The sequence below is a fragment of the Paroedura picta genome, chromosome 11, assembly GCF_049243985.1.
Source record: "Paroedura picta isolate Pp20150507F chromosome 11, Ppicta_v3.0, whole genome shotgun sequence".
Lineage (NCBI taxonomy): Eukaryota > Metazoa > Chordata > Lepidosauria > Squamata > Gekkonidae > Paroedura > Paroedura picta.
In genome coordinates, this window is record NC_135379.1 from 26431841 (window position 1) to 26450765 (window position 18925).

Below are 18925 nucleotides of genomic sequence, written 5' to 3' on the forward strand. Positions count from 1 at the left end.
GGCTAAGCAAGTGTAGTCAATTATTACTTCATTCTCAATCAATTAGACATTATGTTTGGAAGTAAAGAGGATAGTAGACAGGGGGCTTTTTGTGTAGAAGAGGTTTATTTATTAAAATTTTACATTATGCAAAAAAATAAAAAAGATCGTTATTTAAAAAAATATTGTAGTTGTGTCTCTTATTTTCATATATACACAATGGTGCATTCAGGAATCTGCAATTGTTTGCATATGACTGTTTAATGAAGTCCTGAAGACTTTCTTGTCAGTAAGAAACCAAGTTATTTTAGTAGTTTTCCACATGAGTTGTACATGCTTAAAGGTATCTTAGGGTGACTTTAAATGGCATACAGTAGAGTCCTTTGAAAAAGGTTCTCAGTGGGATTATGTTATAATTTGCTTCTCCCCTCTTTTAAAAGAGCCCCCTTTTTTCTAGACACCCACTCCTCCCTTTAGCAGGTCACTATTATGAGTCTTTTCTTTTAAAATTATATTCAAATTGCATATAGAGATGCTAATCCATATCACTGTTTATTTTCCCTATACTTCTGCCCTTCCCCACTGAATAATAAACCCAACCAAGAATGCCTGTTTAGTTTATTTTCTGAACCCAAGGTGGGGATTGTTAATAAGGGATTTTGTGTCATAATTTCACAGTTTTTATTTAGCAAGTGTAGGTTTTTTTGGGGGGGGGGGGGGGATAACAATATTTTTCAGAAACAGCTGCTCCAAAAGACTTCCTGCTAGGTCCACTTGTCCAGAGCTGCTGACCAAGACTTACAGCAACAGTCATGATGCAAATCAAATCACCCCTGATTCTCACATTGCACAATCTCCCAGTTGCAAGCGAAGCAGCCGAGTCTTCCATTGCTATCACCATAGTTTGTGCTTTACTTATCTCCCAGTGGACAGTCTAGCACTTTTTCACTGCTGGCAATCATCAATTCTGTCAGGAGTGGAAGGAACAGATGTTCTCACAGACCAGGCCAGTATGCTTCTCAATGTTGCATGACAACGCACCAAATCATTTAAGACACATGAACCCAGTTCATGGCATAGTGGTTAGGTTATAGATGAAGGATGAGAAGAACCACATTTGTATGGATGTATTAATAATCTAATATGTGACACTAAAAGACTGGTGCAGAAATAACAGCATGAGAGTTTTAAGCCCCAGAGAATTTGCCCAGAACCCGGGCAAGTGAACACCAACGTAATAGTTTGGAGTGTCACCTTTTTTGTAAAGAAGGCGCTTGTGTAGATTGTGGTCTATGCTTGTATCGCTGCATCTGCTTTGAATGGGAATGCAGTTTGTTGAAGAGCTCACGGAATTTATACATTGGAAATAAAGTTTCCAAAAAGCCCTCCAGAAAGACATACACCATCCTCTTGTTCAGCTGGGTATGCTGAAACATTTCAAAGACACGGAGAATGCCTTTCCTTGTTGTCTCAGCCCCAAGGATATGCTTCAACTCATCTAGACAAATCACAAAGACATACAATTAAGTTCTGTAACAACAACAAACTGCATTGCAGTTTCTTAAGACGTTCAAAGAAGTATCACAAAAACAATGAGAATTCACACTAATGAATTGAAGAAAAATTCTTTAGAGAAATACAATGACATCTGACATCTGAATATATTGCTCAGTTGCAGGTAAAAAAGCACTGTATTACTGAAAACATTTCCTACTTTGACTCAAGTCATAAGGTTACCTATGGTACCAGACCCCTGTACAGGTACCTCCGACAACAGACTGCCTTGTGAGATGAGACTAGCACTTGTGTGCTTCTTCAATCAAGACTCTGGACTCTGGACATTTGCTCTGGCCGAGACAAAGAGCAAAGTCAGGCCAACCTTCCCAACAGAGAGCATCAGTGAAGCCTGGCATAACTAGCTGACCCCTCTTATGAACTCATCATCCCTGCATCCATGGGAAACACGTCCACACTGCCTGAAATCTTCAAAAGAGCATCCTCTTTCCTGATCCTCCCCACCCAATTATTCAGTGTCGTGCAACCATGGGAAACGGCAGATCTCAAGTGCTTTCTTAGCTCTGAATCCCCTTCCTACCCATCCAACATAATGCCAGCATGCCAAGAGTTTTGTTGCCTTATTGTATTCACCTAAATATTACAATATCAAACTAGGTCCAAAGTTTCCCAGATCATTTTCTTTGATGCTGGACATCTTGGATCAATCAACCTTTTGGTCATCACATCAAAAGGGCACCTATACCCCTTTTGTTCAAAAGCCTATGTGACTTTTTGCCATGTATCTGGCTAAGGAAAGGCTATATAAACCTTTCCTTTGGGCTCCCAGTGTGCTCGCACTCCCTTCTGGTGATGTCCCACTCGGATGCCAACTCATTCGTGTTGCCCTGCCTCCCTCCCTTGACATACCCAACTTTTTCATAATACATGCTCCAAGCCTAAATGGGTAATTGGATGATCCTTGCTGTCCTCTTGCCCAAACTTAACAATTTCCTATCTAATTTTCTCCTGCCACATGTGCAGTGCGATTGTGCTTAGTGTTTTTCTGTGTATTATTCCTTAAATAAAACTATATTCTTATTTTTAAAGGTATTTGTGCTCTGCCTTGGATTCCTGAACAGCTTAATTATCTTGTACACTAAGCAAAAGATCCTTGCTAATTATCTTTTCAAAAAACCAATTTCCCCATTCTTCTCAGAGCATTTGGGATAACAATAACAATTTGAATTCAATATTTCACCCACCTGGCATTATTCCTAGTAGTTTTGTTTTCCCAGCTATTCTTGTTCGCATTCTGATGGCTTTGTCTCTGCGTGGAACAGCCTCAGCTAAAATACCATTGGGCCAAAAGGCATCTCTGTAAGCAAAGTTTATGGATTAATAGGAAAATCATGTTAGATTGGTTAAAAAAAAAACAATCCTCAAGAACACATCAAGAACATTTTTAGGACACCAACATTAGAGGTGGGTGTTAAACACTCAGTATATGAAGAGATGTTTAAAAAGATCAATTGGTGCTTATTTTTGGACTCTCACTGCATGAGAATGGCTGCTCCTGAAACTAAAGCGGTCAGAACAAAAGAAAGGCAAAGGAACAATATCAGACTGGGGCATCTGCAAGAGTTTGCATAATCGTTAAATGTGAGAAAAGCTACAGAGTTACTAGAACCTTAAGCCATCCATATAGAGAAGAAGAACACAACCTTCTATGTAGGAAAACTGTACAACTAAGGAAAACAGTAGCTGGCCTTAAGATTCTCTCCCCACCTCAGTAATTATTGTATTTATTTTCTCCAAAGAGCCCTCTCCCACTTTAACAGCCATCACATTAGGCTGAAAGAAGGCATATAGCCTAAGGTCACCTACTAAACCTCATGGTGAAATGGGGATTGCATTAGTCTCTCACTGCTATGCCATTCTATCCGTTTAGTATTCACTTTCCTGACTGTGAGAGAACAGGTTCACTGGGCAAAACACAGAAAAGTCAAAGGAATGTATTAGGATGACAGAATGAGTTCCAGTCCCAATCTACAGACAACCATGAACAACACAATCGATACCTTCAGTTGCAGCTTCAGCAAAAAAACAGGACAATATAGTTCCTTGGTATAATTTCCCCCCCTTCCTATGCAGAATATGTCAAGCTTGGCGGAAAGAGGCAAGGGCTCTGGCTCAGAGGTAGAGCCTCTGCTTGGAAAGCAGAAGGCCTCCGGTTCAATCCCAGGTATCTCCAGTTAAAAGATCTGGAAGAAGGTGATGTGGAAGACCTTGGCCTGAGACCCTGGAAAGCCAGTGCCAGTCTGAGTAGACAATGCTGACTATTGTGGATTGAGGGCATGATTCAATATAAGGCAGTTTCATGTGTGTGGTAGCTAAGTGCAGTTTCCAGATTGTGGATTGCTCTACAACTGGACAATGCCATACAAGTATGCTACTGTAAAATACAGGTAAATCCATTACCAAACCTTTGAGATACATGCATAGCTTTGTGCTTGAGATGAGTTTTGCACAATATACAGTGCCCAAAAAGGCTATGCCACCAAGTTGAGTATGATGAATAATATATTTGCAATGCTATATTACTACAAAACAAACACACTGGTAGTAAGAATGTTTAATACTAATTTTTAAGTAGTTCTATGCTGTATATGATAAATGCAAATTCATATTAAAACCAACAAACTTTAAAACAAACAGGCCATAACATTGGATCAATCATCAAAAGGGAAAGTCCTGTGAAAGTTCAGGAAAAATTCTTGTGAAACTGGATAGCTCTGCAAGCATTCCAAAAGACTGATAGAACTTTTCACACTGACTTTGGAAGCTCATTCTAATGAATGGGTGCAGTAACAGAAAATGTCTAAGAACAGGCAATGGTAGAATAAGCCACCTGTGAGCTGAAATAACTGAGTGGAATTAATTCACACATAGGTTAAGAAGACTGAGCAAGTGGACAGAATTACAGACCAGCATTTTTTAAAAACAAATACTGGCTTTCTAGAAAGCTATCTTTTTAAAGCCCAGGGTGATTTACTAGTTCTAATGTAAAATACACAAGCTGTCCATTCATGTAGCATGGTTATATATATCCATTTGGGCATGAAATATCTCTTGCTTTGAACACAGCATGTACAAAATGAACATACCTGAACCGTTTCACTGCATCTGCAACTTGTTCAGGAGAGGTCATCCAATCAACATGATCAACTATTTTTCTGAAATGAAGATGGGCATAAATTTTCGCTTTCATGATTTTAAACCAAAGATAACGCTTAAGAGTCTTCAATAGAAAACAAATGTGTCAAAGAAATCAGGCCACTGTTTCTAACCCAACCCTCCTTGAACAATGATAGCTGAAAGAGGAGGGGGACCGATACTTCTGGCACAATACAAAATCTGGAAGAGAGAGTTAACGGGCCTGCAGCCGCTGAATGTTTCGGAACCTTTGTGTGAAAATGGCTAGAACACATTTAGCTTTGGCAGAGAACCTTTAATACATTTCAGTACAAAAGTAACAATATTCAATGCATTACTTTCCAAAGAAAACTCCTGCAATGAACCTTTGGTACTGGCTGAAGCAATTTTGAACTCACAATATTGCCGCACAACATGCCAGATACCTGAGAGGTGCTGATTAGCACAAGTCCAGCTGCTAAACTTCACAGTGAAATACAGATACCACATATCTCACCAATGCAAATCTACTCTTATTTCAATACATAACACTGACCCTGAGATTGGGGTGTGGGGGGGTGTGCTATGTTCCCACAATGGATCTCAGCCAGTCCATAAACTATTGGGATAAAGGAAAAAAGAGCCCAGAGACTCAGGAGTAATAGGAACTGGATGACATTACATCAAGGAGAAAACTGCATAGGAACAGCTACAATTCCCCTGCATAGTTTTAATAACATTGGGAAGAAGCAGTCATCTCTGTTGAGGAAAGACTCAGACACTGATAGGCTGGCCTTTCCATGCAGCTGGAATATGTCCTTGACCCACCAGTGTAATAACACTATAATTTCTATTTATTTATTTCAGCAATAGCTTTCATGAACCAGAGTTCACTTCTCCAGATGATACATGAAGTGAGCACTAACTCACAAAAACTCATGCTAGAATAAATCTAGTCTTTTAAGTTATCCACTGAACTTCTATTTTTGCTACTAGCAAGAAAGCCCATTGCAACCAGGAAAGAAATGGGCGCTAGGACCCAGGGGACACCGGCAGGTGCAGATCTCTCTCTCTTGCAGCAAGAGCCACAGGAGGTAATCAGGGCTCGGTCTAGCAAGGAATCAAGGCTCGTTTGCAGTTTGTATCTGTCTCTCTCTCCCTTGTAGCAGGAGCCATAGCAGGTAATCAGGTGTCATTCACAGTTTGGTAGGGCTCTCTGTGTTTCTCTCTTAGGTGTCTGAGAGCAAAGTGGCTAGCATCCAGGGAAGGAGGGCAGGAGCTGTGGTGGCAGGGCCAATTAGGATGCAGCCAGCTTTGCTGGCCACACCCTGATTGGCCCTATTCCAACTTGGACACCCCGGACTCATTCAAGCCCCCAGGATGTTTCACAAATATTAAGAGGAACATATTAAGGATGACAGACTAACATGGCTCACTCTCTAAATGTGACATAATACTAATTGTAATTAAATAGCCTTTTAAATAAAGTTTTCTTTAAAAGAACAGTTTCTGTATGCACATAATATTAACATGTTTAAGAATTTGGACAATAAAGGCAGTACTTATTTAGCGTGTCTCCATGCATTGCTCTAATAAGCTGCTGAAGCAAGTTTTTAATATTTCTTCGTAACCACTGATTCCTCTCCTTCAGATCAAAGACTTCATCCATAAGTAGCAGCATTATTCTAAGGGGGATTGTGTCATCCACCTAGTAAATTAAGGAGGAAAAAACCCACATTTTTAACAGAACTGGTAACCCTCTTGAGAGGCTTTTAGTAATGCTTATCACTGAAGAAAAAATCTTGAAATGGACACATTAACCTTGACCACATTTTTTGTAATGAGTCATAAAATAGCTCCAAACAACTTGTTTTTTTCAAAAGTACAAGCATAATGGAAAACTTCAGCTCAAACAAACAAATATTACTTCTTCATGAACATGTTTTGGCTTTGCTGCTCAGCACAGAAAATAGTCTCTTAGCTACTATGTGTTTACCTATTAAAAACTCTCTCCCTCCCGAGACATAGTCTAACATTGCATAAATTGCTGTGTAGGCCATCAGCACTTGCAAAAAGTATGCAAAAGCAACATATAGCACTTTACTTCAAGTTCCTGCTTTTAGGTGTTCTTATATTATAAAACTTAAAATTGAATAACACCCCCATTATGTCTAGAGCATGCAAAATAAAATCACAGGAATATAATAAAAAACTAACTTTGAATAGCTCACCTATTGGAATTTTTATTTTAAACTTTAGATTATCCCCATGTTTTTTCATAAACTGAGTTTGCAATTTTTATCATGTTTCAGTATGTTTTGCTAAGCAAAAAGGGCAAAGGGCAGTTCTAAGAACACAACTGCAAAGTATCTTGAATTGAGGGATACCGCAATGCAAACGCCACAAAATCCATCAATCCTTGCCACAGAAATTCTGCATACATCAAAAATGAATATGTAGATAGGCAAACCTCAGGATAATTAAAAATGCATAACATGAAAGATGTCATGTACAAAGCCATAGTTGGTATACAGGAGTATAAACTGGAATGCTTTGATGTAGGAAGTTTAAAAAAGTGAAGTGTAGAACAGGTGCGGATTTGTAACCATGACAAATCTGTATATAATCCGTAGTAATCTTACAGACTGTCCTTATTAAAGATAAAAGATTTTTTTCTCAACTGATTCTCACATATTTCATCAATGTTTCAACCAGAACACTGGAAAACTGCACAGCTTTGACGAACATCAGGGATTCAACTTTTTCAGCTTCTGTATTATGGTCATGTTTTCCTGCAATGCCTTACATTTAATTGTATCATGACTAGCACAGCATTTATTCTTAAAAGATATATTTATGAAAACTGTTACATTTAAACTGAGAACACAGCATTAGTCAAATCATTTACATGCTGTTAGCATATAAAATCATGTAGGCTTTCAGTTTTTATAAACATATATAGACTGGGATCCAAAGAATTGCGTAATTAGTTATACAAGCCCAAGTGATTTGAGGCATTTCTAAAATAGGAGCCATCCATTCCAAATACCAAATGAATTTCAGAAACAGCTTGGGTCATGGTATACTGGCAACAGGGAAACAGTTACATCAGTGTGGGCATGACCAAATCCTTAGGTCCTCCTATAGTAGATTTTAGGATTTCAGCTATGGAATGTAATTTAACCACAACTTGCAGTAGTTCTCTAAGTAAAACTACACACAAAGAGCATCTAATTCATTTAGTAAGGTGCAATTCACTCAATAATGACTTCAGCTCAAAACGAGAAGACAACAAACTCACAACGTCCTCAAGTTGTGCTCCAACACGGCTATGTTCCGGATCAACATATGTCTTCTGCATTAAAGGAGACTCCTAAATCCCAAAGAGAAATACTTGAAAAACAGCTGCAGTAGCAAATGACACACACACACACCCTTTAAAGCCAAAGAACTGTAGAGAATTCAACACTGCAGATAATTTTAAAACTAGCACATAAACGTAACAAGTTAAGATGCAGTGCAAATCTACTGCTAATCTAATGCCAATTTCTTGACAATGACCAGTATTAAGTTACAGCGAAAAAATCCTATGAGAACTACACGCACATACAAACTCTGTGTGCTATTTCTAAACAGACCAAAGCAGATTTTATACATGCAAATATACTTTTATACTGATAAATCAATCTAGTACTTTTCTGGTTTCATATTATTATTATTGTTATTTAAGGAATTTATACATGAGCTTTTCTGTCCTCAGCAGGATCACCAAGGCAGCTGATTAAAAAAATACTTAATAAAAATACATCTTAAAAACCAGTGAAGCCAAACAAAAACACATCATTCAAACAATATAAAACAAGTTAAAATACACGTACAATATACATTTTAATCCAGTTTAACTCATAGGTTAGGAATATTCACTACCGATTCTATTAGATCTGTTGTTAGACATGTATTACTTAGCATAAAGTAACACAAATGCTGATTCATGCAGTACAAACAAGATGAGAACTAGGGAGGGAAAGGAAGAAGAAATAGAAGATACCCATTACCCTTGGCTTGTGATTGCCATGCACCTTACGTCATTCATTTTTCAAACTTTATACACTTGAAATATTCTTTTTAAATAGAAAGATGCATTGATGTATGACAGAGCAGAAGCTGAGTTAGCAATGACAAAGCTAAATGGGTTAGATGTACCATATTCAGAGGGGAAGGGGAACTAATGAAAAAGCAATGTCACTAGCAAAATGGAGGGAAATTGCTTCAGACATTTGCCCCCATCCAGTGTCTCTAGTGCAAATGTGGAGCACTAATACATTCAGGAGCTTGACGCAAGCAAGGGTGCCCCAAATACAAAGTACACTGAGCATTCCCTGTTAAGGTAGAACAGTAAGTGTGCACTAGAAAATGGCAAAGCTCTTGATTGCAGCCAGTAAGTGGAAACAAGAAAGGAAACAACCGGGTAGCCATAAGCCCCATTTTTCAGTAATTTAGTCATTGTCAGAATGATTTGGAACAAGTGTTGACATAAAGGCCATGTGTACTGTTTGGAGAAGTTTGCAGGAAGGGATAAGAAGCCTGAAGATGCAAGCACACATTTTTAAGACTGGCAGGAAACAGGCCCTAAATGTCTCCTTATTTCGGATGGAATTTACATGTGTTTGAAAAAATCAACCCCTGTAACATGGCACAACAACATATGCAGCATGCTTATGACAGGACAAAAAGGAAAGGACACAAAACAGATTGCCACCCATAGAGAAAATGATACTCCAAGCCTATTCAACACAGTTTCAGAGAAATAATGGTTCCTCGTGATAAAAAGGAAGCTGCTTATACTTGCATACAAAAAAGCCCCCCAGATCTTTCCTACGGCATGACATTTTACACAATGATACTCCTCATACATCAGAACCTCTCTGATGAAAAAAGGATCTGAAATAAAGAAATGAACAATCACCACAGCAAAACAGAAGCTGCCTTAGACCAGATGCAATAAATAACTGTTCATTTCCGTTCTTTCTGAAAATATCTGAGTGCAGGAAGTTTCCTGTTCCATCATCTGCTGTGTAAAGTCAGGTGCTGTATAAAACACCAGACTTCTCCAGGTTAAAGAGGAAGCAGAGAGCTCAGTGCCTATGACAGAAGAAATGCAGCATATAACAGATTTCGCTATCTTAAAGCAGACAGTTCTGCCTTGAATTTCAAAATAAAACTGGGAAAGAATTTCCAATTTTCAGAACAACTGTGGAAGTTTTTTGCCTTTCAAACTTCCATTAAAAAACAAGCCAACACTACTGATACAAGTCTTATGCAATTCTGTGTTTCCCATATCCTTGCTTGGTCAAAATGAGGCAGCCCCAAATGGAACAGTCTGCTATTTATTACTTCAATGCAATCTTACCTTGAAAAATGATTGCTTTATGTCTTGTCCCAATCTTTCTGATATTTTGCCCATGTTGTCTGACATTTTAGTCATCCCCTCTGTCAAGCTGTCAGGGAGGGACTTGACAGCATTTGAAACATTTCTCATAGAATTACGCAGTGGGTTTACAAATGTGTCCATCTGAAGAGGAAAACATTTACCACGATTGCATAAGTCTATGAGGATTACGACTACAGTCACCCTGTAATGTGCACTAGAAAAGTCACACTGTTTTGGGGAACAGTAATACAAAACCATTACTACATATTTTTGGTAGTATTTTCAAGCATCTATAAAAGCTCACTGTAATAGACGAACTTGGCTACGAGCAGTGAGAGCAGGGGAATCATAACCACTACATGAAGAACGGCATCTTCTGCACAATACTTCCCCAACACCCCTCACTTACTGTCTCTTTCCCTCAATCCCAATTTAAATTTAGACTGAAGGGTCTAAGGGCAAGGATTTTCATTTTTCTTATGATAGTATGCATCTGTGCATTTAGATTTCTAATGAATAAATCATTATTACATCAAATGGTAAGGTGCATGGTGCCAGACTACCCCAAGATTTATGGTTTTCAACTTATTTATAGGACTTGGTAGGTATGCAAAAACCTCCCCTCAAAACCCCATAAATTAATGGCAGCAGCAGAAATCCGGTACCACAACTTAGCCTGCTAATAATTAACACTGCTCCAGGAGAATGTTAAGAGTAAGTTAGGGGGAAAGATGGGGAAATTTGTCTACCTCAAGCCTTGAAGAGTTTATATTACCCTAGATAATAAAATCTGGATTGGGAAAGTTAAGTCCCAGTTGATTTGTTCCCACTGCAATTATTTTTTGACCCTCCGTTTCTATTATTTTTTTGCTAACCAAAGGGAAATTATTAACAGGTACTCAGCGAAAAGAAGAAAATTAGAAGCGCTGCTTTTTATATCCCAGTTTTCACTTCCCAAGGAGTCCCAAAGTCGCTTACAAACAACTTTGTCTTCCTCTCCCACAACAGACATCCTGTGAGGTCGGTGGGACTGAGAGAGCTCTAAGAAAACTGATATGTAAGAACAGCTCTAAGAGAACTGTGACCAGTCCAAGGTCACCCAGCTGACAGCATGCTGAGGAATAGGAAATCAAACCCAGCTCTCTGGATTAGAGTCCACCATTCTTTAACCACCACACTGTGCTGGTTCTCAATTCATAAATTAATTAAACAAAGGGAAAAATAGGCCAAGTGTTTCTTGGTCCAATAATGCATGTATTAACTATTGAGTCTAACTGAGTAAACATTATCCTGTGAACATGTTATTTTGAAGGGCGACAATATTGTGTAGTAAATAAGAATTGGGCAGAACTTCCTGATACAATAAACAGAGGGCTGCTGTCTTCAGCAGACATTCCAGGCCTGAGTTCTTCCCTCCTGTAACCTGTGCATATATAACAGAATTTATCCATGCCCTGATTTCACATGATTATATACATCCTTCACCACGACAGCCAATATGATACAACACCGTGACAGAAGAATATAGGTAATTTCTACTTAACAATGTAAAAAGGGATGGGGGATCTGAGATGAGGCTGATATTTTCAGCACGGGACAAGTTAATTGTAATGTACAGTTGTTGGGGGGAGGGGTCGCCATGAAGTCATAGCTGATTTATGGCCCATGAGGTTGTTCAGAGGTGGTTTGCCATTGCTTGCTTCTACATCACTACCCTGGACTTGGTGACCCCCTATTGAAATACTAACCAGGGGCTGTCCTTGCTCAGCTTCCAAGATCTGACAAAACTGGGTCAGCCAGATCAGGGCAATGTACAGTTCTTCCCTAACCCTAGTTAATATACTTATTATATCCATCTATGCAGGTATTCTGAATTTATTTTCTTACAATCTTACATGTACAAAACCTCCCTGCTTCTCTTGAACTCCCTGCCTTTGACCTAGGTTTATCTGAGATTATTTATCTGAGATTAAGTATTTCTCTAAAATGATATTATCCACTATGCTGAACTGGAGAGCAGCTCCCCTTCCAAACTTGCAAGTTCTTAATGAGCACTACTGCCCACCATCGCTACTTTTAAACTCCTTGGAATTCAGGACTTCCATCATCACAGAAGAAAGTGCCCACAGCCCCACCAAAGGGCAATTTAAGATAATCCAAACAATAAAAACAGTTCACAGTGAACTTCTAGGGCAGGGGTAGTCAACCTGTGGTCCTCCAGATGTTCATGGACTACAATTCCCATGGGCCACTGCCAGCAAATGCTGGCAGGGGCTCATGGAGATTGTAGTCCATGAACATCTGGAGGACCACAGCTGATTACCCTGTTCTAGGGGACAAGAATAAAAACAAGGGAGACATGAACAATTGGAAGTCACTAATTTTCTATTTAAGCACAAGGAGAGGAAGTGAAAACCTAGAGCTTCCATGAATGTTCCTATATTTTATTATTGCACAGTAATCTTGCCTAAGTGTTTGCAAGTGAGAAATCACAGGTCACATCCAGAAGTCACAACAAACCTCTGTCCAGGATAGGCAGAAATGCAGAATGTTCTTATGCACTCTCATCCCTCCTTTCCTTGCACATAGAGCATGACTGATATATTCCTAGCATAGGAAGCCCTGCTTGAAGCTCATATGTTCAAATGTAGGTGCTTGGGTAGATTAGTATTGGTTCCTTCTGCATGAACTGGGATCAAATCAAGGTTTTAAAGCCCAGTTTGTGTGGAGGAAACAGAAATGCAATTAATCATAGAAACTACAGTTAACAATTAAATTATGTGATTCATTGCCAGAAGACACAGTCACAATGACAGAGGGCTTCTGAAGGGGATGAGATGGATTCATGGGGATTCATCAATGGATAGTTTCTCTCCAATGGAGGCAGCCATCCAACAGAAAGCAACACAAGGCCCTAGGCCTCTATGCTTTGTTTGGTGGCCTCCAAAGCAATTAGTTAGAAATCATAGGATACAAGACTAGAATGCACTACTGGAGTGGTCTAGCAGGGCTCTCCCTGTGTTCTCGTAATACATTTTGACCATTAGTTTTTGAGAAAAAGGTATGGTCTCATGGCCTTACAGCGAGGAATTTTGGGGAACAGATTACCTTGTAGAAGGAGAAAAAGAAAAAGAGGAATAGTTGGTTCTTATATGCCGCTTTTCTCTACCCGAAGGAGTCTCAAAGCGGCTTACAGTCACCTTCCCTTTCCTCTCCCCACAACAGACACCCTGTGAGGTGGGTGAGGCTGAGAGAGGCCTGATATCACTGCTTGGTCAGAACTAGGCTTGTGTGATTCGGCCGCTTTGGTGGCCGTTCCCTCCGGGCGCAGCCAGCGCCGCGAGGGGGGGAGGGCGGTGCCAGCAGCGGTGTGACAGTGGGCGCAACCACGCAGGCACGGAATTCTGTGCCTGCGTGGTTGCGCCCACTGTCACACCGCTGCCGGCACCGCCCCCCCCCATGGCGCGGTGCTGGCTGTGCCCGGAGGGAACGGCTGCCAAAGCGGCCGAATCGCACATGCCTACTCAGAACAGCTTTATCAACGCCTTGGCAAGCCCAAGGTCACCCAGCTGGCTGCATGTCGGGGAGTGCCTAAAGCAAACCACACACTGTAGAGTAACATGTAGATTAGTGGGGGGAACACATACTGTGGAACAATAAAGACAATCTTGTGGCTCTGAATACTTAATTAATACCTTAGAAAGAAGTCAGTTCAGTTTCCAAGCAGTTATGGAAGCTTGAATAACTATCAGCACACATGCATTTTAACTAGCTAATTAAAAATTTAAAAATGTATTACAGCAATCTGTACTTAACCCATACAAGAGAATTCTCAAAATGAATAAACCATCATCTGCAAAGGTATCAATTTCAAGCAAAACCAGTAAATGATCAGCTCGGACAAAGTGCTGCATTTTTAAATTTGGTGCTTAGTGCCATAGATTCTTTGATGTGAAACAGCCTTCTGAAAAAGCAGTCTTAAAGGGAAACATGCATTCTTTCTTTTGCGCGGGAAGGTGGCAATTATGAAGCAAGTAGCACTTGAAATGGACAAAGGATTTGAGGGTAGACAAAAGGGAAGGAGTATTAACATTCTTCAATAACTCAGATTTTTAAAATAGATAGCAGATTATAATCTATAATATAAAGAACTCATTCTGGAAGTCTGGCTTCCTTGTTAATAAGTGCCAATACTGTAAAAGCCTGGTTAACTGGCATCTCCAGTGAAACATGCCAGTATACCAGCTCTGGCATGAGTACTCTGTTGGCAACCAGTAAACTAACCTTTCTGTTAAAAAAAAATCTTATTTATATTTATGTATTTATACCAATGATGCCTGTTGCAATATTAATAACTGTACAAAAGCTTAACAAAGGCTTACATATATAACAGGTAGAAATGAACTACATCAACTTATTGTGCACAACACTGTAGCATCACTACATCCCATACAGTACAACAAACATCAATCTTACCTTCCGAGCAAAATCTCCCTTTCCTTTACTGTAGGCCTTATTTTCCAAGAAGTCATATACACAGTGTGCTAAACCTGGGGAAGCTTTCATCGTTTCAGGAGTTAGCAAAAGCTAAGAAATAAAAGACGCAAGTAATTTTACCTAAGAATTAGGAAGGTCACTGTTCAGGAATGAATCACAAAATTGTACAATACAGCACAAGCCAAACAATACATCTATTTGTTTCGCTTCTGCTTCAGCAGCAAAGGCAATTTTCTTTTTCATGCCGATACCATGCAAGTTGTTTAATCTTTCTGAAGTGCAAATACTTGTAGATTTACATTAATTTTGAAGGATATCAGCATGATATATATAATATGCTTTGAGGAAAACAATGTTTACATCTATAGCCATGGTAATATAGTGCAAAGTTGCTGAGAATTGTAATTACCTGGTTTGGAAGGCAGCAGTAAACTCACTGTGAGTTCTTAACTCAGAGACAGGGAGATAGATACCCTGACTGATAAGTGATTCCTTCCACTCAGTCGTAAGGCTTAGCTAACTGGTTTCCAAGCCATTTGGGGCTGCTGCCCTGTTGGTTCCAGTGCCCTCTACCCTAATCTATTCGAAAACAACCATTTACATATACTGCAGATAACAGTCTATGGCGTTTATTGAAAACAAAGTGGAAGTAGTGCATATTTCACTATGGGGAGCTCAACAACAGAAAGCTTTATTGACATTAAGACTAATCAGCAGAATGATTTTTCCTTCTACCTATAAAGATTGGGAGGGGGGATCACAGATAATATAATCTGGATTGGGAAGCTTCTTGGAGCTTGGTCAAACCAGGTCATGTGAATGCACAACATTTTTCTGTCCCACAGTTCTCATGAGACTTGAAAATCAAACTATCTGGAACAGTGATAGCAGAAATGCACTTACCAATAGGTAAAGGTAAAGGTATCCCCTGTGCAAGCACCGGGTCATGTCTGACCCTTGGGGTGATGCCCTCTAGCGTTTTCATGGCAGACTCAATACGGGGTGGTTTGCCAGTGCCTTCCCCAGTCATTACCTTTTACCCCCCAGCAAGCTGAGTACTCATTTTACCGACCTCAGAAGGAAGGCTGAGTCGACCTTGAGCCGGCTGCTGGGATTGAACTCCCAGCCTCATGGGCAGAGCTTTCAGACTGCATCTCTGCTGCCTTACCACTCTGCACCACAAGAGGCTCTGCACTTACTAATACAACAGCTATTAATAAGTATTTGGCTGAGTACGTTCAAATCACCTAGTTATGCCTGTGCTATATGTTGATAGAACTAGCCAGTTTATACCCACAACTGAATAATTTGTTATAATTTCAAGAGGTAAAATAAAAGCCCCAAAGAATACATGCACAGAAAATGTGAATCAGAGAACATACCTGCAAGTATGTGTTTAAATCTTTCTTTCTTTTTTCTAAAAATTCTCTGTCCATGTTATTGAATGTTTTTTTACCAGGAAGCTTTAATATACTTGCTAGGTTTTCAAACTAGGAAAAAATACAAGGCATAGCAGAGTGACTGTTTAAATATACTATGTCAAAAGCCTGTGGCATTTGCCATGTTTAATGCTATTCTGTTTTATTTCATTCCTCGCCTCTACAATGGGTACCATGTTGCAATGTTTGTTGCATTGTTCAAACCTCTTAGAGTAAGCCGGCAGCCATTCAGTCCTGGGATTCTTACACATGGCTCACATCTCCTGGTCAGTTACCTCACCCCATGGCCGGGCCCCTCCCTTTTCACACCCTTGGTAGATCTCATTGTCTCAGACAGCCCGGCACCTGGACCATGCCTGCTATCTACTGAAGTGATCAGCCCCAGGAAATGACCAGCCCCCTTCCATGGCTGAGAGGGCACCACCTTGCCAACCATCTGCAGCTCAGGGCAAAGCTATACCTTGTGGGGAATGGGGGTTGGGACTTCAAATGTAATATAAAGCCAGAACTGAGGGCCCTTCTTCAGTTCAAGCAAGAAGTGTGTACATTGCTGCCCCAATGCTACCCATTAAAGAAATCTAATTTCACAATCACGAGACCTGTTGGTGTCTAAGGGGCCCAATCCTCGCCACATAGAATTTACATCAAATGTGAACTACCATCTTGGTGCAGTGGTTAAGAGTGCGGACTTCTAAACTGGTGAGCCAGGTTTGATTCCGCGCTCCCCCACATGCAGCCAGCTCACAAAGCTGCTAAACATATGTGTGTGGGAACCTCAAGAAGCCTGGAGAACACCCTGCATTTTCCCCACCAGGAATGTGGCTGGCAGGAAGGTTGTCTGGGAAGACCTCATTATCTTTCTCATCAACCACAAAAAGATGAGAAAAGATCTGATTTTATAATGAGTTGACTCATGGCAAATTCAGATCTAGTTTATTTTTGGCAATTAAATTAAGGAAAGAGCCAGTAAGTTGCATACCCCTTTTGGCTGTGATCCATTACCTGTTCAGTAATCCTCATGTGGAAGTCATGGAAATCACTGTAGCGACGGTATGTTTTCCACACTTCTTCACCGTTTGGAGTTCGACGACGAACAGTGATAGCGTACAGCGCATACGTCTTGCCATGATCATTACATACTCCTGCCATGGCATATGGGTCATAGTCAGCAAAGACTAGCCATTTGAAACAAAGAAAAATGGAAATGGGGGGGGAGGAGATACAGAAACGAGGAGAAAGACGAAAGGGCAGAAGAGACATGAAAATGAAAAGATGTTGGGAAACGACAAAATTGGAGACAAAATGGATAGGAAGACTGAGGGACAAAATGAACTGCTGTACTGTTTGTGAGAAATCCTTGGTAGATGATGCAGCAGATATTTTCTCTAGGCCTGAAACCTAGCACACTCCCCATTCAAACAACAAAGAATACATCTTTGGGACAAGGTGAGGTGACAGAAAATTGTTTTCAAAAGCTGTCATCCTTGTTTACTACATTTGAATGTACACGTAGAAACATGTATCACTGCTTGGTAAGCTGGAAATCTCAGCATTATCAGACCCAGGGGTAGGGGTGGAGATTGTGACTCAGTGGTAGAGCATCTGTTTGTATGGAGATTGTGCTAGGTTGTAACTCCAGCATCTCTAGTTAGAGGCTGTGGTACACCGACTGCTGAAAAACCACCCCTGAACTCGTGAGAGCCCAACAACTAATGCCCCGTCTCACACGTAGCGTTTCTGAGGAAAATGACTGAAAGGGCTGTTGCGGACCAAATATCATTCCTGGAAGAAGCTTCAGTCCTAGACTCATTCCAGTCAGGTTTCTGGCCTGGCCATGGGGTAGAAACAGCACTAGTTTCCCTGACAGATGACCTCCATTGCCAGTTGGATTGAGGCAGGTCAGCACTGCTTGTGCCACTAGACCTCTCAGCAGTGTTTGACACAGTTGACCATGAGCTCACTGCCTCGCCGATGCTGGGATATGGGAGACAGCCCTCAAATGGATGATCTTCTTTCTCTGGGATCGTGGACAGAGTGCAGCAATAAGAGAAAGATGATCAAGCCACCACCAGCTTAGATGTGGAGTCCCACAAGGAGTAGTCCTCTCTCAGATCTTATTTAACATCTTCTGGTACCCTCTTTTTCAACTGGTACAGCAGTTTCGGCTGGGATGTCATCAATATCCAGATGGTGCTCAGCTCTTCTTCCTGATGGATGGTCACTCTGATTTCCACCCAGAAGCCTTAGCCAGCTGCCTGGAAGCAGTGAGGAGGTGGCTCAAGCAGAGTCATCTGAAGCTCAACTCTTCAAAGAACTAACCAGCCATAGGACTGCCCAGTTCTATGGCTGGGCAGGAAGGGTCCAAGTGGGGAGGCACACAAGCCCAACCTGGATGGTGCGCAGCTCTCAGTGGCTCACTCCACTAGGAACCTGGGTGTGATCCTCGATACCTTCTTCTCTACAGAGGCACTGGTCAAAAGAGTAGTGCAGCTGTCATTGTACCACCTATGCTAAGCCAAACTACTAGAGCCCTACTTGGTCCTGGAACACCTGGCCACAGTGATCCACATGACGGTCACCTCTAGACTGGACTTCTGTAACTTGCTCTATGCAAGCCTATCCTTAAACTTTATCTAGAAACTACAGCTGGCCCAGAATGCAGCGGCTAAGGTCCTCACAGCAACACCATATAGGTCCCACATTCGGCCCATTCTCCAACAACTGCACTGGTTACTAGTCGAATTCCAGTTCAGACTTCAGACTCCCTTGAAGATATTTAACCTTCTAGGCCATACGTAGTCTGGACCCAGTGTACCTGAGGGACAGCCTCTCTGCCTTAAAGAGCTTTACACTCTGCCACCACCAACTGGCTGGTGATCCCTGGTCCCAA

The 18925-nt window shown here is 40.8% G+C and overlaps 1 protein-coding gene across 4 annotated transcripts in view; it reads right to left on the bottom strand.

The window, feature by feature from the left end:
- Nucleotides 1–690: 690 nt before the first annotated feature.
- The window catches only part of SNX13 (sorting nexin 13), a 69654-nt gene continuing 51419 nt past the window's right edge, over nt 691–18925 (bottom strand). For 2 of the 4 annotated variants that reach the window (XM_077304473.1, XM_077304470.1), the window contains exons 18-26: nt 17038–17210; nt 15979–16086; nt 14576–14686; nt 10079–10240; nt 7970–8041; nt 6231–6376; nt 4641–4709; nt 2739–2851; nt 691–1477 (exon numbers count right to left, since the gene is read on the bottom strand). In XM_077304473.1, the coding sequence (XP_077160588.1) occupies nt 1230–1477; nt 2739–2851; nt 4641–4709; nt 6231–6376; nt 7970–8041; nt 10079–10240; nt 14576–14686; nt 15979–16086; nt 17038–17210 (1202 nt within the window). In that variant the 3' untranslated portion in view covers nt 691–1229. The remainder of the gene's footprint in view (nt 1478–2738; nt 2852–4640; nt 4710–6230; nt 6377–7969; nt 8042–10078; nt 10241–14575; nt 14687–15978; nt 16087–17037; nt 17211–18925) is intronic. The other 2 variants (XM_077304471.1, XM_077304474.1) reach the window with 2 other exon arrangements.